At 37.9% G+C, this 25,211-nt stretch overlaps 1 protein-coding gene across 1 annotated transcript in view; it reads left to right on the top strand.

The window, feature by feature from the left end:
• yes1 (YES proto-oncogene 1, Src family tyrosine kinase) overlaps positions 1-25,211 on the top strand; it is a 31,775-nt gene that overhangs the window by 4,285 nt on the left and 2,279 nt on the right. Inside the window, exons 2-11 of the mRNA XM_084412308.1 lie at positions 7,952-8,239; positions 11,016-11,115; positions 12,448-12,546; positions 14,663-14,766; positions 14,869-15,018; positions 17,130-17,285; positions 18,432-18,611; positions 19,021-19,097; positions 19,864-20,017; positions 21,175-21,306. Of these exons, the coding sequence (XP_084268434.1) occupies positions 7,960-8,239; positions 11,016-11,115; positions 12,448-12,546; positions 14,663-14,766; positions 14,869-15,018; positions 17,130-17,285; positions 18,432-18,611; positions 19,021-19,097; positions 19,864-20,017; positions 21,175-21,306 (1,432 nt within the window). The 5' untranslated portion in view covers positions 7,952-7,959. The remainder of the gene's footprint in view (positions 1-7,951; positions 8,240-11,015; positions 11,116-12,447; positions 12,547-14,662; positions 14,767-14,868; positions 15,019-17,129; positions 17,286-18,431; positions 18,612-19,020; positions 19,098-19,863; positions 20,018-21,174; positions 21,307-25,211) is intronic.

Below are 25,211 nucleotides of genomic sequence, written 5' to 3'. Positions count from 1 at the left end.
TTATTAGTGGGGTAATTTACGAGATACAGCCTTGGATCCGCTAGCGCCTGCACTAAGCCATCCGGCTGATATTTCAAAATAAGCTCTAACGTTAATAATGTTCGACCAATGGAAAAAAGGCTTCTGCTGGGGTGTTTGGCTCGGGGTCATGGTGCAAAGGACCCTAGGTTGATGTTACTCCGAACCATCCCTTTAATACGATTTAGTGATCAAGACCTGAGACACGCACTGTGCAGGCACCGAAGTACGCATACATTCAAACAACAGGCATTAATCTCTGCAGAGCTGTTGATTTGTTGCCCTTAATCCATTTGATCTGACTAGTGCTGGCATGAGGCCCTGTGTTTCATGTCATGTTGCATTTTGGTGCTCTTACTGTTTCATCAGGCCTGTGTGGAAATGTGTCTGACCATCACTAACCACTGCCATGATGATTGAGGAACCATGACTGTGTCAGCTTTCTAACGAAGTACATTTCGAGGCTCTTATCAGCACTGAGAGGATAATGAGACGTCTTATAATTAGAGAGTTCATATGACTCTAATCAGTATTTGATTAGAATGTGGGTCAAATGATTGGTGTGAAAAATTATTTCCTCAGGGCAGAGTGGTCACGTCATTACATGATGTCACTTATAAAGAGTGAAATGCATGAATGAGTTGACTGTGTGGTAGTCCAGTAGGTAGATTTGAGCTATATCATTGAATTTGCTGTTGTTTAGTTTGGGGTCAATCTAAAAATGTTTTTGAAAGAAGTCTCTTATGCTCACCAAGGCTACATTTATAAAACCATTAATATTGTGAAATATTATTACAATTTAAAATAATCTTTTATATTTTATTTTATTTTAAAATGTAATTTATTCCTGTGATAGAAAAGCTGAATTTTCAGCAGTCCAGTCTTCAGTGTCACATGCTCCTTCATAAATCATTCTAATATGCTGATTTGGTGCTCAAGAAACATTTATTATGATCAAAGTTGAAAACAGTTATGCTGCTTAATATTTTTGTGAAAATCGTGATACATTTCTTTTAGGATTCTTTGATAAATAGAAAGTTGAAAACAACAGCATTTATTTGAAAATTATAAATGCCTTTACTGTCATTTTGGTCAAAAATAAAAGATTTAATAAATATTAATTTTAAAAAAATCAATCTGACCTCAAATAATTAAACACTAGTGTACATTTGCCCCCACCCTTGACAGGTCCAGTTGGATCATATGGTGTATGACCGTACGCTTCAGGGACCTTGTGTAATCCAACCTCATTGAATTTGATTCAGTTTGATTCCAATTCCCGTTAGCCTGGAAGAGTTCATTATGTTCTGTTGTAGTTTATCGATCAGATCAACTAGCCACATATTTCAGCAGCTATTTATATTGCAGTAATCATGAGGGTCATCTGATATTCCTTTAATATATCTTGGCCACTTGTTCGGTTGTTCAGCTGTTCAGTTCGTAGACCTCAAGCGGCCAACCTGCTAACCAGTTTGGGTTGATTTACACGGCCTAACAGATGTGGGACCTATAACAACTGGGCATGCCCAATGAGATTTATGACCCTTTGCCTGACCACTTTGACTCAGTTAAAAGGTCTTTGAAATGGATAACTATAAAGGATAAACCCTGAAGCACTGCTTCTTTTCACTGGCACAGACAACAAAGTATTATTACAAGATGTGATGTCATTGTGGTTTCAGAGGTGAAACTATCAGAGGTGAAGGGAGCCTTACTTGGGTCGTTGGAATGTTATATCTGTCTGTCTGTCTGTCTGTCTGTGCGTGCTTTGTATTGGGCAGATCTTAAATAATCAGATTTGGATTTGAGAGTGAGGATTTGAGAATTGGAGAGCAGCTAAGTAGACATGCTTGACCATGTGCCTTTTTCATGTTTCTGATGTTTCTTACAGGAAATCTATTTTGCCTTATGCTGCCATCATTCTTTTATGAATTATTTTGCGATGTCCTCATGCATCAGTGACCTTGTGTGTTTGGTGTGGTCCGGATCTATGTCAGCGCCATCGGGGCCACGCTGTCCTCTAGAAGATTAGACAGTGGAACTAGTGGGATTAAATACCTTCAGGACTCAGATCAGGGGATTTGAAATGAGGAGCCCCACACACCCTCGCGCTGGGGTCGAATCCGGGTCTTATGCACTGTCACTGTTAGCCTAAACAGAGCACTAAATGGCCCTTAAAGCTCATAATAAGCCTAAGCTTCCAATCTGTGCTAGTGTTGGGGATGAAGAGGAAATGACTAAAGGGTGATAAGAAGATAAGATGTTCTTTGACCTCCTAGCTTTCTCATAATACTAGACTAGTAGTTGTTTCAAGCTCCAACCATAATAGCTGAGCAAGTTGTAATGACTTGGTTTGGAATGTATGACCCAGCTTGCACCACTCAGTCAAGCCATGTTTGTGAAGATGTACATGTGTGGATATACAGTGCAGAGTTCATCTGAGCAAGGAAAATAGGGCCCATCCATCCGTACCACTGATGTGTACACACTGTTAATGCTCTTTCAACCCTCTATAGGCACAGACCTCTCATTGTTTGCCAATAATCCTCACATTTGCGAACTACTTTCTGTATATGCCTGCCCTGACTTTTCCAATCCCCTGTCTTTTTTCACTTCTTAGCTTTCAATTTCCCTATTACACATGCTGCTTTTCAAATAAAGAGCTTTCTTAACAGACCCCAAACAAGTACTTGTGGTGATGTTCTGTCCTTTTTTATAATATGATGATCTCCAAAAGTACACAAGATGAGAGAGTTGAGCCATTGATTAGGCTTGGAGTACATCCTTGTGTCTCTGAGCTAGGTATGTATGTATGAAGTACCAGTTCTTTAGAACCAAGTCAGTACTATATTTAAAAAAGTAATGATACCTATGTTTCTACAGTATTGGTAGTCTATGGAAAGTCTTATGTAATTATAAGCTGGCAGAATGGTTTGATGTTGGTACGATTTTGTTTATTATTTTGGAAGAAGCCTCAAGCTTACCAAGGCAGCATTTATTTGATCAAGAAACAGAAAAAAAGTGATCTCACACTTGCAATAATGGGAGTGATGTTTTATTAGCATCATGAGTCATGACACATGCTCACTTGTAGATCGGGTGTAAATGATTTTTAGACTTAAAGATTCAGAGGTTAAATTGATTGAATCTCATCTGTAAGGGTGGGGGTAGGCGATATACCGGTAGACACGATTAACCGGTAGAGAGTTTGGACTCTAATGATTACACGCTCATGTGACATTGCTGTGCTGCGCCATCACTAAAGCTTATGATTTGCATGCATTTTCAAGCATTGCTTTTTAAAAACAAGTGATTTTAAACCGTTGAAATAGCAGCGAAAGAGAACTCATTTTGTTATATACGTGCTGTCTCTGATGCGCTCGCACATGAAACTGCTGCTCATGAGTACTGAACTGAGTTCAGGGCGTGAGCGAATATACACACATACTCATACACATATGTGTCAATATGCCCATCTTTGTGATTATCCTCTTAAACAGTCATTTATGTCTTAAGTGAATAAAAACAGTTGAGAAATAATGAGTAAGAGTGCATGTATATCAGTATATTAGATCATTGCATTCGGTCTTAAAGTGACGGTAGCCAATATACTTGCTGCTGTCTGTGTCATTAATGTTAATCAAACAACAACATACTGATTTAAGTGATTTCAGGCATCACTGCATGCTTTCAAATCCAGTATCATTTTAGTTCACCTTTGTGGACCGCCAGGTACCACCCAAAATGCAGCAATAACTAATCAGGAAGTCACGGCAATGATCATTTTCATGATTGATCATCGCTGTTACATCTGAGTACTCGTGCACATCCCTAATCGGGATATATATCGTTATCGCCCACTCCTATATAAGGGGTATGTATACATTTTCTCTCCATTGATAGGATGCTGCGGTCCCCCCAGGCCTAGCCTTTGAAATTGCATTATGGGTATTAGAAGCAGATGATGTAGTGCTGAGCTTTATATGACTCCATCAGAGGTCAGATCTTTCTTCAATTGCTTTGTGTCTGCCGCTTCTCAGAGCTGGGATTGATTAAAGCCAATTCTGGCATGTTTACAAGCACCCATCATTGGCTTATCCTGTCCTGAGGAGGTGACACCTTTCTAGCTGTTTCCTCGCAGGTCAAAAGGAGCAGATACAGTTAACGTGTCAGGACATGTTCAGCCCACTTCAAGCTAACCACTCATGCTCAACCATTCTTTATCACGTTATCGTTTTGCTTGAATTTTTCCCTTTTCAAAACTTGAAACAGTCCCCTCTATAGAGGGCCTCCCACATCCATTGGCCTTTTCTTTCGATAGGGATTTTTAAAAAGTCTTAATTTGCGAGTTATAAGCTATGAACCAAACCTGCCACCTATGAGGTAAATAAGCATTACAAACTTTGATTTGAAGCAAAAAAATTTAAAATCTGAAAAAAAAAAAGATTAAGGTACTAGTGAGTAATAAAGAGAAGACTAAAAACATCTTTGACTGGATTTTTATTAAATATATTAATAAAACAGGAAAGGTAACAGGTTCAATCTGTAAAATACACATAGACGTAAAATGTAAAAACTTAAATATCTTGGAAAAATTAGCCAATCAGTTGTTTAAAGTACCCATATTATGCTATTTTAAAGCCTCCTAATTTAGTTTTGGAGGTCTCCTACTGTACAACAGGTTTATATGCATCAAAGGTAAAAAAAACTGTTTAATTTTTTCAAAATATACATTGAACATCACCACGTTTTTCAATGATCCCCAAACGACTCGTCAGATGAATCAGTCTCTCTAAATCCCTGAGATGTAAACCTTTAAATCCCCCGCTTTTCCGCGAGCCTACTCTGCTCTGATTGGCCAGACGGTCCAGTCTGTTGTGATTGGTCTACCGTGTACAGTACTTGTCGGAAGCTAGATGACCATTACCATAACTGAACTTCAGCTCAAGAGGCTTCCTAAAACTCAGCGATTGTACACACTGTAAAGACAGTAACAGTGACGTCGATTTTACCATATCAATCAGAGCGCGAGTTCGAAGATGAAACATTGGCAGAACTAGTTATTCAACCCGAACCTCCATCGCAAGGACGACTTGAACAGGATGTTTCTAAGCAATACATTACTCATTTTGAGGGACATTATGAGATGTTATAGAGTTCAAAGGCACATCCAAAACAATAAAACTGGGTGCTGGGCAGACAAGTAGTTGCAAAGGTAAACAATGAAATACACACCAGAAAATGCTCCTTAGCGATCTGGTGTGCGGACTCATTGTTTACCTTTACATTATGAGATGTTGCAACTGTAATTCCTCACCATCTGCATTAACAAGTGTATGTCCATCAACAAACCGGTGTGTATATTTCTAATTTATTGTGGTGCACATGCAGGAACTGTATCAATAACAGTGCATACGTTAGCACAGCTCTAACGTGAATGAATGATGTAACATAAATGTTTGTAAAACAAATCATGCTCAATCCTTTATCTTTATTCGACAGACAATCTGCATTAATAGACACAGTTTTAGGTAATAGTGGCCCACAACTGCTTAGCAGAACTATTTCAGTAAGACCGTAATAATGTGAGTTAGCCGGAAACTTACACAATATAAAACACAAAACTATGTATTTTGAACTCCCGGTAGAAAATATATACATTAATAATGATTCATACTTACAGGTTGTGATTCTGGGGAGCAAGCTGGTCCAAATAAACTGGGTACTGACCCGTCTTTCAAGAGAAAGCGTTTTGCAATTCCCTCGTTGTACTTCAAGATTTGAGAAGCAGTCGTCAATAAAATGACGCTTGAGGGCTGGTCAAGCTTGTCCGTGGGCGGACAACGTACAAAATAGGCGGGCATTATGCAGATGTATTTTCCAGTGACGTAGAAATGTCACACAGTGGGATTCGAATTACAAGTGACTCGTATAGGCGGTTCAGAGTCGATTCTTTCTTTTGGGAGGGATTTATTTTTTCTTCATCTTTATTTATCGTGCACTTTTGACTTTACAACTTTGCAGAACGTTTGCATTCACAAACAGCTATATTACACACTGCATGAAAGGGAATATTCGAAAAAGCATAATAGGGACACTTTAAATGTCACATCTGAATTCAGCATATCAAAATACATAATAAATCGCTTCATGGCAGTGGGTGGGCGTTACATATTTTTGTGCGATGTAGGTTTAGGAATTCCACTGTTATTTAAAAAAAAAAATGAGTTAAAACAATATGGGCAGATAGCTTCAAAAGCATATACCTTCAAAGTTGTATCTTACTGTTGGTCTGTCTTTAAAGGTTTACAAGTTATTGTTCAAAATCAATTCCTCTATGGAGAAAATGAATGGGATTTTTACTTCCGTAACACGACTGCTGCACTCTATATCTTGTTGTCTGTCGTCTGTTTTTCCCAGCTATCTGTGTTCCATGTGTGGTGGCCCTGTTGCGTCTTGTAACCCTCCTCTCAAGGCCACCTGTTGCTTTAAGGCCACGCTCGCATTCCTCATTCTCCGGCACATGTGTGCCTGCTCTGTGCCTAGTGCATCCCAGACAAAGAGGCCTGGCAGAAACACAAGCAGGGACGGGACGTCTGGAGATTATACTGTCATCTCTCTCGAGCTCTGTCTCTGAGGGCAAAGCCCTCCTATCACATTGACCACACGGAGCAGTCAACACGACCTGACACGTTTGTGTGGGTTGTTAGGGACATCAATCTGTGACCCAGCTCTGCTCAAAAGACGCTTGTGTGATTAACTCTGACATGTGCATTGCTGTGAAATGACGGCAAGTCTGTTGAAAGCAGTTTTGATTTGGCAAGTAACAGGAAGCAGATGCTCGTGCTGAGGTCTGATTTGGGGTTCCTTCATTGTGAAAACATTTTCCATGTTTGTCATCTTTTTATGCCCACTTTCATTCTGCATTTCATCCACTTTCATTTGTGTGTCATGTTAAGGAAACAATCTTAAAATGAGTTGTGGTGCTCCTGCTCATACTTTGAGTTATGGGTAAAACATAAAAGGATAGTTAAATTCTGACGTAATTTACTCGTCTTTCCAAACCTGTATGAAAACATATTTTGAAGAATGTTCCAGGTAAAAAAAAAAAAAGATTCATTAGAGCAGTCGGAGAAAGTTGTCCAATTTACGGTCACTGCCTCGACCGTTGTATTAGAAACACCATCACATCTAGTTTTTCAGATAATACAATGGTAATATAACAATGTATATGGTGTTATAAATGTACACATTTGTTTAAAATTTTGGAATCAGTAAGATGTTTTTAAAGAAATGTATACTTTTATTCAGCAAGGACACATTAAATTGTTCCAAAGTGTCAGTAAAGACATTTGTAATGTTAAAAAAAATTATATTTCAAATAAATGCTATTCTTTTGAACTTTCTATTTATCACAGAATCCTGAAAAAAAGTATAACGGTTTCCACAAAAACTGGTCATATTAAAAAACATTTCTTAAGCACCAGATTAGCATATTAGAATAATTCTGAAGGATCATGTGACACTGAAGACCGGAGTAATGATGCTGCAATTTCAGCTTTGCCATCACAGGAATAAAAATATTAAAATAGAAAATGATCATTTTAAAATGTACTTGTAATGGCAAGATTACTGTTTTTACGGTGCTCAATTATTTATGATCAAATAATTGCAGCCTTCGTGAACATAAGAGACTTCTTTCAAAAACATTAAAAAATCGTATTGAATACCGACCCCAAACCTTTGAATGCTAGTGTACTTGTGTGTGTGTGTGTGTGTGTGTGTGTGTGTGTGTGTGTGTGTGTGTGTGTGTGTATGTGTGTGCAGATTTCCAATGTGCCATAAATGGTTGCAATTGCTATGATAGGTCAAGATTGCATTCCTTTGGGAAAATGCCATGAGATCTGGTAAATATGAACTCCTCTTTCCACAGGCTTGACTATGGGCTGTGTCAAGAGTAAAGAGGACAAGGGTCCTACACAGAAGTACCGACCAGATCCCACCAATCCCACCCCTGGCTCACACATGGGTCTCTACGGACCAGACCCCACCCAGATGGGCCAGTCACCTGCCCTGAAGGGCCCCACCAACAACTACAACAGCCGCACAACTGGGCTCACCCCATTCGGTGGCTCCTCCTCTGTCATCACACCCTTCGGTGGAGCCTCCTCTTCCTTCTCCACTGTTGCTGTGAGCAGCCCCTTCCCTGGTGCCGTCACAGGTGAGTGGATGAGCGATAAGAGCTCTGCCTGAACCTCTGTGAAGTAGCTTTGTCTAAGGAAACAAGAATTCCTAAGAAACCATATCCGATGTCTGATATCAGGTCTGGCCTCATGGATCACGGGTTTTGACATTTCTGCATTCCAGGGGCCTCATTTATAAAACGAACAAACGATTGATTTGATCTTAAATGTAACGGATTAAAGGATTTTATCCTACATCAAAATAAGGAATAAAGCGGGGATTTATAAGGCAGAAACTGACATGAAATAGTCTTTGTGTATGCTAACTGAAGATCATTCGTACAATCTTTTTGGTGCTTATATACCAGTAATTCAGTTTATTTAACATTATGAAAATGTAAAGATAAATAGGCAATAACCGTCTGCATTAATTATGTGCAGAAATGAGAAGCATTTGAACTGCTTTTAAATAATCACATCTTTGAAATTAATTTTTATATATAATATATGTTTATATAACCAGAATGAAAAATAAAATATTTTATTGGTCCCACTAAGGTGTGACTGATTTTAACAATTTCAACATTTATATATCCCTCACAGACAAATTTGTATTAATTTCTCACATTAAATATGGCATCTATAGCACCATAGCTCATTCAAAGGCTCAGGGTCACCATGAGGATAAAGGTTGTGTTTGGTGTTTTGTTTGTGTATGTAAGCACTTTTATGAAATCAGAGTTCATGGAAGCCAGATGTTATGTAAATGAGGACACTAAAACAATATATCCAGTGTGTTTCATTAAATTAGAATTACAAACTGCATTTGTAATAGGCCTGAATAAAAAGGAGAGGGGAACTAATGTGATTTATTCCTCTTTGTTCAGTGATCATTTCTTTGTTATGCTTAAGGCAGTGCCCTGAAGAGATCTCTTGATACCAAGTTTTGCTCTCCCTGACTCTAAGAGGCTGGGTATAAATGTGATGTGTGTCTACAGCAGAAAACTGAAAGAATTAGATCTTTGTGTGTTCTCTGTAAACGGCACAGTTTTTATTCAGTCGGGCTATAAATAGTGTAATTATCACATCATGTCTTGTCACAGGGAAAGAGCTGTTCATCTGATAGTCTTTGCTTAACTGCTAAATCCACTGTGCTCTGATGGAAATCGTCTCCAGGGAAAATCTGGAGAGTTTTTAAGATCTTGTCAATGTCAGTGGGCGGGCAGAAGACAGTGTACCCAGCTCACCCACATAAAATATATTATTTCTGGCATCTTTGAAACTGTTCACATATTGCTGTTATAATCTAGGGATGTTAGATGTCAATACTAAAATAAATGCAACCAGTCTTTCTACAATACCGGTGGTACCAAGTATTCTGTGCATGTGGATGTTCACTACTTGGTCAAGATGACTGTCCTGCAGTATATTAATATAAACATAACATTTGTGTCAAAATGTCTGATCTTTTCATTAGTCTTTGCTGTTTACATCCAACCAAATATATATTTTTAATAACATTTTATTATAGCTCTCTAATCGTATCTAGTATATTGTTAATTATCAATCAACAAGATTGACAAAATAAATGAAAAAGTGCTTGTACTGATTATTTCTTTGTTGTTTAGCCAATTACTGTCTGTTTACTCCAATAATTACTTGAAAAAAAATAATGTTTGCTTACCTGAGAAATACTTGAAGATTACATGATGCTATGAGCTGGAAAATAAATATATACATATATAAATCAGTATACTGATATATACTGATTCAAAGTGGGCAGAATGCTAGATCTAGCAAGCCATAATTGTCGTAAAAAAAAAAAAAAAAAGTATCCTTCCTGTCAAATATTGCAAGCATCAATAACAACTTTAACTTGTCAGTGCTGGCAAATGACCATGGTATAAGTGGGATAATCCACAGCTAGCTGTGTATTAACTGATTTTTACAATTACAATGCACATTTGTTTGTATTAATGATGACAATATTATGTATATTTTATATTACACTTTTTAAATGATTAACATTTATGTTATATTTGCAATTACAATACACATTAATTATAACAATAATTCATATATTATTATTTGTATAGTTTTTGCTGTGTATTGCAGTTGTATTAAAGAAATCACCTGGTAGCGGTATCAACTACTGCAATTTTACTTTTGTGACAACCCTAATTACTCATCATCGACACTTTGTCTGTAGGTTCAAACCTGATCCAATTTATTAGCCAAACAGAAAAATCGACAATACCCATGTACATGTCATACCCGTTAGGCTTCTTGACTTGGCAGGCCTGTGTGTGTGTGTGTGTGTGTGTGTGGCATAGTGGATGTAATCAGCTGGTCGTTATCGGCCCTCTGTTCTTCACTAATGGATAATCTGTTCTCGGGGGCCTGTTTAGGTTTAATCCAACCCATTCCTTTTGTCCTCCCTCACACTTAAAACCATCTTAGCTCTGCCGTATTTCTTCTTTGCGTCCAACTGGGCCATCCATAAACCATGCTTGTGAAAATCCCATTGTTTATGTAGCCAGGACAAAGAGCGAGCCGGCTAATGATAACTGTCTGTAGAGATGACCAAGCCAGGAACAAAAATCAATGAACACCTCATTTAACATGTCTATAAATGCTTAACCAAACTCTATTATGTGGCTGAAATAGCATGTAATGCTGTAATTTCAAATGTAAAAAATGAAGTTACTTGGCAGCTAACTAGCCATTAACGTACTATTATTGTATTGTCTGAGCCTGTGATTTGCTTCTTTACACAACCTTTAAACATTCAACCTACATTGATTTTTCTTGCAGGTGGCATAACTTTCTTTGTGGCCTTATATGATTATGAAGCCAGGACATCAGATGACCTCTCCTTCAAGAAAGGCGATAGATTTCAGATCATCAACAACACGTGAGTTCCTTTCCTCTGCTCATACGCTCACGTCCACTCCGGGGTGACATGGCTTGAGCATGTCGTGCTGCATTAAGGATGAAGTAAATAAATAAGTGTGTGTGTCTGTGTATAGATATATATAGATGGATACATACATAATGCATACCAACTAGGGTTGCAAAGGGGCAGAACATTTCCAGAAAAGTTGGGGAAGTTTGGAAATATTCCAAGTTGGAAACTTAACGGGAATTAATTGGAAATTTGGGGTAATTTATACAAACTGTGTCAGATACAAACATAAATGTAAACATTTTGTTTGGCCCTTAAGCAGACATGCATGCAATCTAATACAAATTTAAAAAATGACTTTTTTGACTTTGATTTATTTGTGAGTTGAACTTTCATTGATTATTTCATTGAACAACAAAAAAGCATGCGTGTTGAATTAAATAAACATATTCCCCCTGATTCAGGGGTGTGGCCTCAATAGCCCTGCAGTCAGTAGTTTGCTGTGTGCATGTGATTGAGAAATGTGCAGGGTAGAAACTAAAAACTGAATTTGCATGCAATCTGGTTGTTTTTACCAAGATTATGCTGCAAGATGCTTTTTTTAACACAACATTTAATTTCTCTGTTATAGGCTAACCTGCAATTTTGCAAATTTCTAATTTATTTCCATTAATTCCCATATATTCCCATTAATTCCCATGGAAAGTTTCCAACTTTGAAAATTCCCAGAAATTTGCAACCACCAAATGAATATAGCTTATTTAGCTTTTTAAAAATTAATATAGCTTTATATAGCTTATTAAATTATATAGCTACCGGTATCTTTGTGACCAGTTCGAGTTTTAGCCCATTGGAGTGAGGACCTTTTGGCAGGTCTTCACTTCTGACACCCCTTTAAAGGGCTGTTTAAGGGTTAACATTTGGTTTTAGGGTTAAAGTTAGGGTTAGCCATTTAGTTGTGATGGTACAGGTAAGGGGCTTGGGATTGCATTACATCAATGAATGTCAAAGATAGTCATACAAACATGGATATGTGTCTGTGTATTTATTTATTTAATTATTTTCTTTTTTAATCCATCATTGTATTCCAAGTTCGTCGAGGGCGAAATCTGTCTGGCTTAATGTATTTCCATAATGGGCCATCTGTTGAACCACTAGCCAGGCTTAGCATTCAATAAATGCTCACTGCTCAAATTTTTTCCTTCTGTAACGACCCTGACATTTTTAATCATACACTTTAAATTCCTTCACTTCCCTGCATTTTTACTGTTGATACTGTTCTGTTTGTGGTGAAGGACATGAGTATGATAACTCGGTTGTGTATTTTGCTTTGGCCCATAGAGAGGGAGACTGGTGGGAGGCTCGCTCCATCAACACGGGGCAGAAGGGCTACATTCCCAGTAATTACGTGGCCCCTGCAGACTCCATCCAAGCGGAAGAGTAAGTAACTCCTCTCCTCCTGTGCTTATCCAATCATCTCATCCCTTCATGCCGTAATTAAGAGAGCGTGATGGCCGGTCACACGTACGCCCAGAGCCCTGGTGCTGACAAACACACCAACAAACACATGACTGCAAAACAAAAGACTCTTCTTTTTTTTTTTTTTTTTACAAACTTTACATCTGTCTCTCTTTCAGTGTTACTCCCTTTTTCACCCCTATTATTTCACTTGGCGTGGGTTTTCTGTTGTACTTCTCTGTACAAGCTTTGCTTTCATTCTTTGCCATTTTTCACTTTGCAAATGTTTTAACGCATTATTTTATTTTAGTTATTTTAAGTCAGTTTTTGACTTTAAAATGCCCTTTAAATGTAGACAAAATTGAATCATGATCATGTTCATTCATTCATTAAAGATTTAAAAAATATATATTTTTTCTCTGATTTAAGTTGTTAATTTCTGAAAATTGGTTCAAACCATCTATTTTAGTGAATCAATTGTGATTCAGTTGCCACGTTTCCATTACCCTTCAAATTGCGCAAATTGAAAATGCACCCAATGGAAACACGTCAATTGCGCAAAAACTCCCATTTTTTGCAAAAAAGGTTTTAAGCTCGCATGAGGTGGTTTTTCAGGCAATTCAAAAAAGAAATATTTCGCAAAACTGCATTTACAGGTCACCTGACGTAGATGATGCGGTATGTTTGGACAGAATATGAGACAGAGTTCTTTATTCATTTCATATAAGACAAAAGAATTACAGGAATAATGGATTCTAAACCTCAAATAAATGCCACAATCAAGACCTCGAAGCAGATATGAGGGAGAAACACCCAGAAACACCTCATATGTGCCACTCACAAGTATAATAAGGCCTGTATAATAAGGCCCGCCCATCCGTAAAACCCCAAGTGGACCTCTAGGTTGAAAAATCGTCAATGCAAGTGAATGTGAGAAAATTATTCTTTTCTGGTCCCGTTTGAATTGTGCCATGAATGTGAACATATGTTGTCTGTGAATTTTTTTATATAATTTTTCATGTTACGAGTTTGACAGTATATTGTATGATTCTTTGGCTAGCAGTTGTGGAAAAGACATAACGAGAAAGACTACATGTCGCCTATGAGACGTCACCCCTTAACACATTTTCCCTCCACTTGTCAAATCACGGTGCTAATGCTGCGATAATCTATGGAGACAGATCGAGATGCCTGTGTGTTTTGTACCCAAATGTCACCATTCAAACAAAATGGGCTGTTCTTTCTTCAGATTCCCGTCTGATGTAATCGAAAGCAGCGAAGAGTTGTAGTCCACAAAGTGCTCTCACACAAAGTCTAACCGTATCAAACTTCTACTACCCGCTAAATTGTAGCATTCTTCACACGAAAAATTATATTACAAATTCACAGACAACATATGTTCACATTCATGGCAAAATTCAAACGGGACCAGAAAATTATTATTTTCTCACATTCACTTGCATTGACGATTTTTCAACCTAGAGGTCCAGTGGGGTTAGCGGAAGGGGCGGGACTTACCAGCTCTATAATAATGCTTGGAAAACACACATCTCCTTCGATTAATAATAATGGCTAGTGCAGAGGCTGGGATATAGTACATAAACCTACCAACATCTGTTACCATGGTTTTTGGAATGATTTTACTTATCGCGAGAGGAATGGAAACACGCCTAGTGATTTGTTTGTAAAAGTCTTCACAGAGGTCTTTGTGGCTTTATTGTATATTATAGTGCATTGGTTCATATATATTCAAATCAGTGAACATGATTAAATAGCATTCTGCATTGTTCAATTAAAAAAGTAGTGACGTTTAAGTAGTAGACCTTGATGTTTTTTCACTGCTTTATAGCAAAAAAAAATTTTTTGTTGTATTTTCCTAGTTATCTGGACACTGACAAATTCATTCAGGATAGATTCAGACCAATTTGATTAACTTAAGTCAGTTTTTCTTTTCAGAGAAAATCATATTCTTCATCAGACTTTTTTTTTATTTTTTTTATACTAGTTTAGTTTTCATCAGACTGTCTTTTATGCATTCCAAACTCCACATTAACATGGCTGGGCAAGTGATTTATTTTTATTTATTTCCATCTCACAGATGGTACTTTGGAAAAATGGGTCGTAAAGATGCTGAGCGACTGCTACTGGTTCCTGGAAACCAGCGGGGCACATTTTTGGTCCGAGAAAGTGAGACCACTAAAGGTAAGTGAATTGCTATCTATCTTAAGACATGTACAGCACTGGTACTCAAAACCAAACCAAATCAGAAATATTTTAATCTGTTTCGTCCTCTCATTGTGGCAGGGGCTTACTCTCTCTCAATACGGGACTGGGATGAGATGAAAGGAGACAACGTGAAACACTACAAAATCCGAAAGCTTGACAGTGGAGGCTATTACATCACCACAAGAGCTCAGTTTGACACTCTACAGAAACTGGTGAAGCATTACACAGGTTAGCACATTCACTTGGGTCAAGTTTTGAGTCCTACTGAAGTTATATGATGTATACACTACCATTCAAAAGTTTAAGTTGGTAATATCTTTTTATGTTTTTGAAAGAAGCCTCTTATGCTCACCAAGGCTGCAATTATGGCTGCAATTATTTGTAAAAGCAGCAGTTTAAAATGAAAAAATAACTGATTTCTAATTTTGTATATTTTAAAATGTAATGTATTCCTACAGCAAAGCTTTATTTTCATCATTATTACTCCTGTTTTTAGTGTCACATGATCCTTCAGAAATCATTCTAATATGCTGATTTTGTGCGCAAGAAAAATGTATTATTATTATCAATGATGAAAGTTGTGCTGCTTAATATTTTTGTGGAAAGCTTGATACATTTTTGGGGGGATTCTTTGATTAGATACTAGAAAGTTCAAAAGAACAGCATTTATTTGAAATATATACTGTCGCTTTTTTTGCTTCTTTCCTCCTTGCTGAATAAAATAATACATTTCTTTAAAAGAAATCTTACTGACCCCAAACTTTTGAACTGTAGTGTAGAAAAACCTAAAGAAACAATGTTGTTTATTGTATCTTCTTCCGATACAAATGGACCTTAAGGGTTTTGAGCAAAACTTGACATGGCCAGAAACTTAGTGTGGAGAACAGAAGCCCAGAATACCAGACATGTGGAGATGGCAGGGTGTTGGTTTGAAGCTTAGGGGTCTCAGTGTGACTAGCGCTAACAGGTGCCTGACGGCTGCTGTGAGAAACGTGTCCCCGTTCACCCAGACTGTCAGTTAATCTTGGCTTAGTTTTCACAGGAGAACCTCTGAGAGGGCTTTTGACATCGACACTTCTTTGATCTTATGAGACGTTACGTGAGTGTCCTGCCACAGCTCTGTTGTTGTAGCTGACGTCAGTCCCCACAAAGCAAAACCATCAGATTCTCCTTATTGTGGTTTTGTCAAGCCATCAAACCAGTGTTATGTTTACCTCAGCGGTTAAGCTCTCAAAGCAGGATTACTTGATATAAACTACATAACAAAAAGTATGTGGTCACTCTTCTAATCTAAGGGTTTGGCTTTTCAGCTACACTCATTGCTAGCAGGTCCATAAAATCAAGCATACAGCCATACAATCTCCTTAAACAAACATTTACAGTAGAGCAGGGTGTACCTATTCTGTTCCAGCCTAACAATGCACCATGTATAAAGAAGGGGTCCATTTAGAAATGGTCTACTGTGTTTGGTCTGGAACAAGCCTCCACAAGCCCAGCGCTGTTTTTGTTGTTTTAAAGATATACTTTTGATTGAACACATTTTGTTCAGTTAAATTCTTCTTGCTTTATATTTCTGTGGAAACTGTGAAACATTTTTTTCAGGATTCTTTGATTGATAGAACGTTCAAAAGAACAGCATTTATTTGATATAAAAAGTATTTTGTGACTGTCTTTACTGTCACCACTGATCAATTTAATGCATCCTTGCTGAATAAAAGTATACCGTTGGTTTGGAATAATCTTACTTCCCCCAAATTTTTTGAACAGTAGTGTAAATCCTAACTCTAAATAAAAGTACTGTAAGTCCCCATAGCAAAGTTCCGAAATGTAGTAGAAAATCTTGCCAGAAGAAGGGATGCTGTTAGGAAGGACCAATTCGCCATTATTGTCTATGTTTAAACTCTCACTGAGAAGTGGATTTAATTGTTGTCAGGCATTTCATACAACCTGTCACAGACCTGAGGACCTGTGAAAGAAACAAATTTGCTGTTCAGATTCATCTTATCTGAAGAATGTCAAGGCTTAATGAAAGGCCATCAGTCCTTGTCTGGCTCTCTCTGTGAGACCCGCTTTGTAGATTTTAATCATTTTGTTGAAAGACAGTGATTAATTGGCTTTATGGCTGGTTAAATGATGAATGTCTTTTGCCCTCACCTAGGTCATTTTGTAGTCTTATTCTTAATGGTCCCCTTTTGTTTGAGATTTGGATATGGAAGTCTGGATATGGGCGTGTCAGGCGTAATTTACTACAGGGAAAACTAGTCTCATCTGCATAGGGTTTATGACCGTTGTGTTCTCTCTGACATCACTCTTATGCGTGTGTGTTTGTGTGTGTGTAGAGCATGCAGATGGGTTGTGCTACCGACTGACCACAGTGTGTCCGACGGTGAAGCCCCAGACTCAGGGTCTGGCTAAAGACGCATGGGAAATCCCTCGAGAGTCACTGCGTCTGGAGCTCAAGCTGGGTCAGGGCTGCTTCGGAGAGGTCTGGATGGGTAAGACAAATGCACATACAATGCAGAGAACTCAAACTCATTCCCCAAAGCACCTGGCACACTTCACCCCACTGTCCTCTACTGTGAATGTCATATACGTCTGTTGTTTTATAAATGCACCACAGCACTTAAGTGTTTATGTACTAGAGGGAGGTGTGAAAGTGTATTATTAAGAACCTGTGTCTTTCGTCACAGCTCTTAAAACTAGCTTCACTGCAAGCTCCAACATGCCACATCATAGAAAACTATGTCAGAAATTCCGCTTATTGTCTGAGTATGTTTGTTTCAACATGCATAATAGGCTCCACATTACTGTTTTGTCATGAGCTGGCAATCTGTCATTGCCGTTTAAGCGGTTTGCTCAATGGTCTATCCTGGCAAATGTACATACTTCACCCGTTTTGGAAGATTTCTTAAAGGGGTCATCGAATGCAAAATTCACTTTTATATGGTGTTTGCATATAAATGTGTCTTTGCAGTGTGTTGACACAACCACCATACAAGGGAAAAAAATCCATTCACTCCTTTTTTTTTTTTTTTTTTTTTTTTATCCTCAAAAAGTCTAAACACTCTCAATAATCAAGCCGTTTGGATTTTCTGAGCATTATGATGTCATCTCCACGAAGAGAGGGGTGGGGTGAGCAGTTGCTCATTATCATTTAAAGACACATGCACCGAAACGGTTTTTGAGGAGGTAAAAAGGAGGTAAAAACCATTGAGGAATTTTAACCAAAGTATGTTACAAACTTTACATGAAGACCCTAAAGAATCATACTTGTTAAAAATGGGCATTCGATTACCCCTTTAAGGAATTCCATGGACTTCTTGTGTATAAATCTTGCTTTTGGTATTAAAATATTTTTCAGTGTTCCCACATGTCTTGAGGCCACTAATGAGGTTTTCATACTTTTCTCCACTGATGATTTCTCAGATCCTTTCTGACAAATATTTAGGCTTTATTTGGGGTTTTTATGTTATATTTTGTATTTACATTTTATTGTAAAATCAAAGAATGAACACTTCAGTTCCACTTCTGGATTAATAACTGGATTACACAGGGTTGTTGCTCTGCAAAAACATTTTGTTTTGATTTGCTTTCCTTTCCTCTCTCATTTTGTTCATTTTTTTTATTTTTTATTTTTTTAGGTACTTGGAATGGCACGACTAAAGTAGCTATAAAGACTCTGAAGCCGGGCACCATGTCTCCTGAAGCTTTCCTGCAGGAAGCCCAGATCATGAAGAAGCTTCGGCATGACAAGCTGGTGCCCCTGTATGCCGTTGTGTCCGAGGAGCCAATTTACATCGTCACTGAGTACATGGGCAAAGGTAGCTTGCATTCTTGTTTTTCACTTCCTGTTTATTTTTAAGCATCTTGACCTATATTCATTAACCACTTAATGAATACAATTTTGTAACTAGTTTTATTGTTCTTATATTTTTTACGTTACAACCATATCTTATCTTACATTACAACATCATTATTCAAATTATAAAACATTTTTTTATATATAAATTATGCTTCATTATATTATTTATATGATTAAAAGACCCGTTTTATAATTTAGTGTTGAGATGGTCACAATGTAAAAAAAAAATTTGATATAATATATGATTTAATTATTTCATGTTATATACATTTTCATATTCTATCAATTATAATATGGTTCATATCTAGTTTAAAAAAATTCTAATTTTGACGGGAAAAAAAGCTTTACTCTTTGCCTCTCTCTTTCAGGGAGTTTGCTGGACTTCTTGAAGGAGGGTGAGGGCAAGTACCTCAAGCTTCCCCAGCTAGTAGACATGGCTGCCCAGGTGAGAGAGAAACCCAACCCCCGATCCACTGTTAACCAGCCTCTTCCTCATTTAGTAGCACACAGCTGCCCAATCATTAGCAGAAGCATGTCTCAGTGAACCTCCCAGAGCGGCAGGGTTTCAGTTTCAGTCTCCATCTGGCTGTCATATTTATTTAATATCTGATATGACATCCTGCTGCCCGTGTGTCTCTCCCAGGCACTATGATCTTCATTTCCCGCCTAATGCCTGGAGCACTTAACCGCCACTCCTATGGGGCCACTTCACTTTAATGTCCACTCAATTCAGCTCTGTTCGCTTAAAAAAGCTTGCTGTTTCTCTCTCACGTTCCTCTCTCCTACTGCGCTCGCTCACTCTCTCGCCTCCTTGAGCTCCCATCCCTGCCGCATTGCTTGGCTGAGGCTTCAATCTCCCTCTCACATCTCAGCTTGCGAGACGATGCTTATGAAAACCTTTTGGACAGTTTTTCAGTCTGAGATTGTTTGTTAAATTCCCTCAAGAATATTTCGTCCTGTTTTCTTCTTTTAAGCTTGTGTTCATCATCCTGTTTGGATTTCACCCACACGCAGCTATTTGGAGCTGCTGTTTTCACATCTGAATATTGGTTTAAAATGTCGATTTTTAGCACCAAAGCTTCAAACGTGTGTGTGCCCCCTTATCTGAACCCATAAATGCATCATTCTGACGCTCCTAAAATAGGATTTCCATGACAGGTTGATTTTTAGAAGCGTTTCTTGGAGGCTTGATTTCCTGTTGTCTTGTCCAGATTGCAGATGGTATGGCCTTCATCGAGAGGATGAACTACATCCACAGAGACCTGAGGGCTGCTAACATCCTGGTGGGAGACAATCTGGTCTGCAAGATCGCCGACTTTGGCCTGGCTAGACTGATTGAAGACAATGAATACACTGCTAGACAAGGTATGTGGATGAAAATGCAATATTAACACTTTCTATAATTCGGCCTGAAGCGATAATTACATAATTTCCTGTTCATGATTCATCTGATTGCGGACATATTTGAAATAATCACGATTATTATGCACTTTAAATTCTAATCACGTATTGCCATCTGACTAAGGGAATTTTAAATGAATATAGAAATATTTCTGGTCTCTTTTTCCGGTGCAGTAGTGTGTAATGTGAGCAGTGCATAATGTTATAAAATTATACAAAATTATATTATATTTCTATAATAATATTCTGCTGGGTTGTCAATGAATAGTGGATGAAGAAAGTGGATAAAAAAATAATTTAAACACTATTATTATTCTACCCCTGTGCAAATTCTATTTACAGAGCCTGAATGGAAATCACAGCATATATATTTTTAATTGTATAATTCCATGTTTAATGTGAATTAATTAATGTGACTTTTTATAAGCACAAGTGACATGAACCAAAAAAATGTGTTCATCTGTAACTCAACCCATTATGGCCTTAAACATTATTATAAACCCTAAGCTTGATTTGAAAATGAAAGCAAGCTGGGGGGTTTTCATCCACAAAATCAGACCTTTACACAAAATATGCGTGGTGAAATATATAACTCACAATCTTTAGTCTGGAACAATGCTGCTACTGGCAACAAAGCCATTGTGCTGGAAGTTACAAGGCAATCAGCATCTAATCATGCAGAATTACCTCAATTACTATCTGAATCCATTATCTCCCAGAATGCACTGTGATTGTGAAGAACAAGTTGACTTGCCATTACCTACATAAATTGATGATGATTTTTCCCTGCAGGGAGTCTTGAAAGCGCTAAGGCCTCTGGGCAGTAGAGAAAATGACACATGCACTTGTTTTTGTAGCTGTTTCACTAGTGTTCCTTCGTGATCGATGTATGGGAAGGTTTTTTATAACAGATTCTCACATTCCCTTCACTACTTTAACTATCAATAACAGTAATGGTAAAGTACCGTTGGTAAATGGTCAAACAACTAAATGTCATATTATCCACTGAATTGAGTCGTGTAGAAGTCAACGGGACGTTTTAAAATGCTGACATTTGCTTTTAGTAATAGCCATTGACTCTACTGCAGTAATTTAGAGATTGTGTGTCATTGTTCCTCTAGGAGCCAAGTTTCCCATTAAGTGGACTGCACCAGAGGCAGCGCTGTATGGCCGATTCACCATTAAATCTGACGTCTGGTCCTTCGGTATCCTGCTGACTGAGCTGGTGACCAAGGGCAGAGTGCCATATCCAGGTGAGAAATATTACATTTGATTCAGCAGTAAAAATCTATTTTTCCTCTCACTCATTGTATCATAATTGCACTTTAATTTGGTTTGAGGTAAACTTGTGTGCATATTTGAAGGGATAGTTTATCATTTACTTGATGTCGTTCAACTCATGTCGTTCCAAACCCATAAGACTTTTGTTAATCTTCAAAACACAAATTAAGATTTTTTTATTATTGAAACCTGAGAGGTTTCTGTCCCACCATTAAAAGTCTAGGTAACCAAAATTTAGAAGATCCAAAAAGGTCGTAATGGCGCAGTTTAATCCAAGTTTTGTGGAGAGACATGATCTATTTGATGAACAGATTTAATTTTGGCTCTTTTTTTTTCACATCTAAACAATAATCGGCACATGCATAAGCACATCACATATGGTAAACACGGAAGCTCAAACGTGCCTGCCTGATGCACAAGAATCAATAATGTTTGTTTGTGTGAGACACTAGCTTCCATGTTTACCATATGTGATGTGCTCTATGTATGCGTTGGATAAAAAAAATCATTATATCTGTTAATCATATAAATGAATTTTATTTTCACAAGACTTGGATTAAACCGCTTGGATTATGACGCCGTTATGACCTTTTTGAGTCTTCTAAGTTTTGGTTACCTGGACTTTCAATGGAGGGACAGAATTTGGGTGAATTGGGTGACCTATCCCATTAGTATCATACAGCACCAGACACACCTGAACCAGATAATCATGGTCTTCAGGTTTACACAAAATGTACAGGCAGGTGTGTTCAAGCAGGGTTGGTGGAACTCCAAACTGAGAGGTGCAGATACCACTGTGCCCCCTACTGGAGGAGAGAGGCACTGCTGGGCGTGTTATTACTACTCTGAAGGAGCCATCTGGCTGAGGCGGGCATGAAAGACTGACTGGGCACCAGTTCTTTTTTAACACCATCTGTCTCTTCCCTCTCTGCACTTGTCCCTCACACGGCCTAGTCTGTCATTTGTAGTGCTTACCTAAAGCATCTCACTGATGCTGCACATCACAAACCCAGTTAGGCTTTCATCAATCATTCAGTCGTACACTATTAGAGTCGGTCCATTATTGATGGACATCTGCTTCCATGCAGAGCGCTAGATAAGACTGGATTAATGCGACAACTTTGTTCAAGTGCGGGGAAGTTTGGCATAGTGGTTAAAGATCTGGGCTGGTTGCCAAAGGTTTGTAGTTTTGAACCCCAGTAATTGAGATCCTTATTCAGTATTCTGTTCACCAATGCAGCTTTCTAATTATTAAAAACAATGTTAATATTATTATTTATGATTATTCATAGGACTGCCGAAAAACCTAACTGATTACAGTTTTCTGTAATTTATTGTGATTTAATCACTCCTAACATTCAAATTTATCACGAATATATTTTTTTGCATTGAATCTCCATATTAATATAGAAACCACATACAGTATTTTAAATATTTGTTTAATGGCCAGTGATACCAGTACTGATACAATTTCTGAGGATGCAGTGAATAATTACAGCCTGTAAATATTATAGTATAATTGAAAGACATACTTTAAAGGTCCCGTTCTATGTGATCCCATGTTTCAAACTTTAGTTAGTGTGTAATGTTGTTGTTAGAGTATAAATAATATCTGTAAAATGATAAAGCTCAAAGTTCAATGCCAAGCGAGATATTTTATTTAACAGAAGTTGACTACAAAAAACGGCTGGATTGGACTACACCCCTCTACATCCTGCTTTAATGATGTCACTAGAACCGTAACCTCCGCCCACAGGAACACAGGCGTATTGATGGCGAAATGTCAACAGACGTGGTTGATGTTTATCTATAATCGGATACCGCAAAAGTTTAATTCGAAGTTGTTAGTTTGCTCTGTCCATTTCACCACGGACTGTTTTTCTAACCTGGAATAATATCAAGCAGACTTCTCTCAGCGTTTCATACTGACGAAGGGGGCAATTTCAACTATATTCCAGCAAGCGGTAAGTAGTGATTTAATATGGAAGTAGCGATCACTCTTCACATCGTTCGTTTCTCTTAGTAGGATGAAAATAATCTTACTTAAACTGTGATTAATATACAGAAAGCGATCAAAGAACAATCCCTTTCCAATCGCCCAAGCTGTCAATCACACAGCGCGAGTTTATCTGGACACTTGCCAAAACTCGTTATGAAATCAATGACGCTGTTACACTGCACAACGAAGCTCTTACTGTATTTATATGCCTCATGTTTGCATTGGTGAAATCATTAGTGATAGTGCAGAAACTGCGTTGCAATGATAAGATCTTTCACGCGATCAACAGACTGTCATCTGCTCAGTGCTCATCACTGCAACCTTTTATGTGATGGTAATAGGTCTAAATACTTAAAAAACTTCTCATGATTCGTTAATCCAGATAGCTGTAATAGTAAAAACGTATAATAGCTGTAATAGTAAAAGTTTTCCAGATAGTTCCACATGTAATGCCAGATATTTCATATGCAAGCATGTCAGCCAATCACAGCAGAGGGCGTTTACACTGAAGTCTCACAGCAGACACGCCCCTTCAAACAGAGTGTTCAAACCAGGGAATGAAATCAGGCTAGGAAATATGCCTTTTATTTCTAAATTATAACAATTTTTGATCTAAAAAACATACTAACATTATAAGGGCCCCCCTGGAAACATTATAAAATAATAAAAATAATCCATGGAATGGGACCTTTAAAACTGCAACTTATCAGACTGCTTTTATTTATCATTTATAAATAACACTAGCAAGAGGGAGTAGGGTAAAAACTCATGCTGCTTTAATTATTTTTAATGTTTAAATAGCAAAGATTAATCACAGAAAATAACGTTTTTAATATTTCCAACCCCCAATTTTTTAATTACTGTTTGCAACAATTTTACATGTGATTTGCATAGTTCCACTTTCAGCAGCCATTACTCCAGTCTGCTAAAATTCCAATTCCTTTTAACCTCTCGACGATGCTCAGTGGCTTCTTTTTGCGCAAACAAATCGCTCAAGTGGGTGTAAATGGCACAAATTTTCTTGTTTTTTTTTTGCATAACCTGCAAAAATCGCTCGATTCCACTGCTGCCTCTGTAAACCGCTGATCAACACGTTTGGTGACACATTTCCTGCCTGCCTGGAGTTTTCGCATTGCTCTGCAAAGTACGTCACCCGGATCGTTGGTCTGATTGGTTGAAGGACTATCCAATTTCGTACAGAGTCATTTGAACTATGCCCGTTTATCACGCCTCTTGTGCAGTAGAAAATACAGAGCAGACTTCCCAGACTAATGTTCAATCTTAAAAGATTGAGCTTGGTCTGGTGATAGCCAGACTAGGAAAATACGGCATTTGAAAATGGTCTTTATTGTAGTAGGTAAATAAGTAGTTTGATTCAATGTGATTAAACTAATCAGTTTGATTTAAAAACAATTTCATTGTGAGTACAAATGTTTAGTAGTGTAAATACTGAAGTAATGGAGAAAGTTTATAATCTGTAATATGACAACCTTAATAGTCTTTAGCATTTTAACGTTCCACTTAATATAAGATGTATTGATTTGAGTTAGCATGCGTAAGCCTTATTGTTGCGTGAGTCATTATGTAAGCAAGCGTAAATGAAAAGGGGCCGAGCTCTGAAAGGTCACTCTACATACGCGGCCCAGGAAAAGTCTCTTTCCCGTGAGAGAGCTCTTGAACACAGGCAATCTACTGCTTTACACATCCTTTCCTCTTACGTAGCACCAGACTGTCTGTCCCCTCTGTCCTCAACACTCCTGTCCTCTGTGGGTTCCAAGCGAAGTGTCTGCAGTAATTACACACCCCTCATATCCTGTCTGAGGCAGTCTGGATGCTGAACAGTGGGCGGTTGGACAAACTGACTCTGTATCAACTGTT

This window comes from Rutilus rutilus (assembly GCF_951802725.1).
Source record: "Rutilus rutilus genome assembly, chromosome: 6".
Lineage (NCBI taxonomy): Eukaryota > Metazoa > Chordata > Actinopteri > Cypriniformes > Leuciscidae > Rutilus > Rutilus rutilus.
This window is presented reverse-complemented; position numbering and strand designations above follow the sequence as displayed.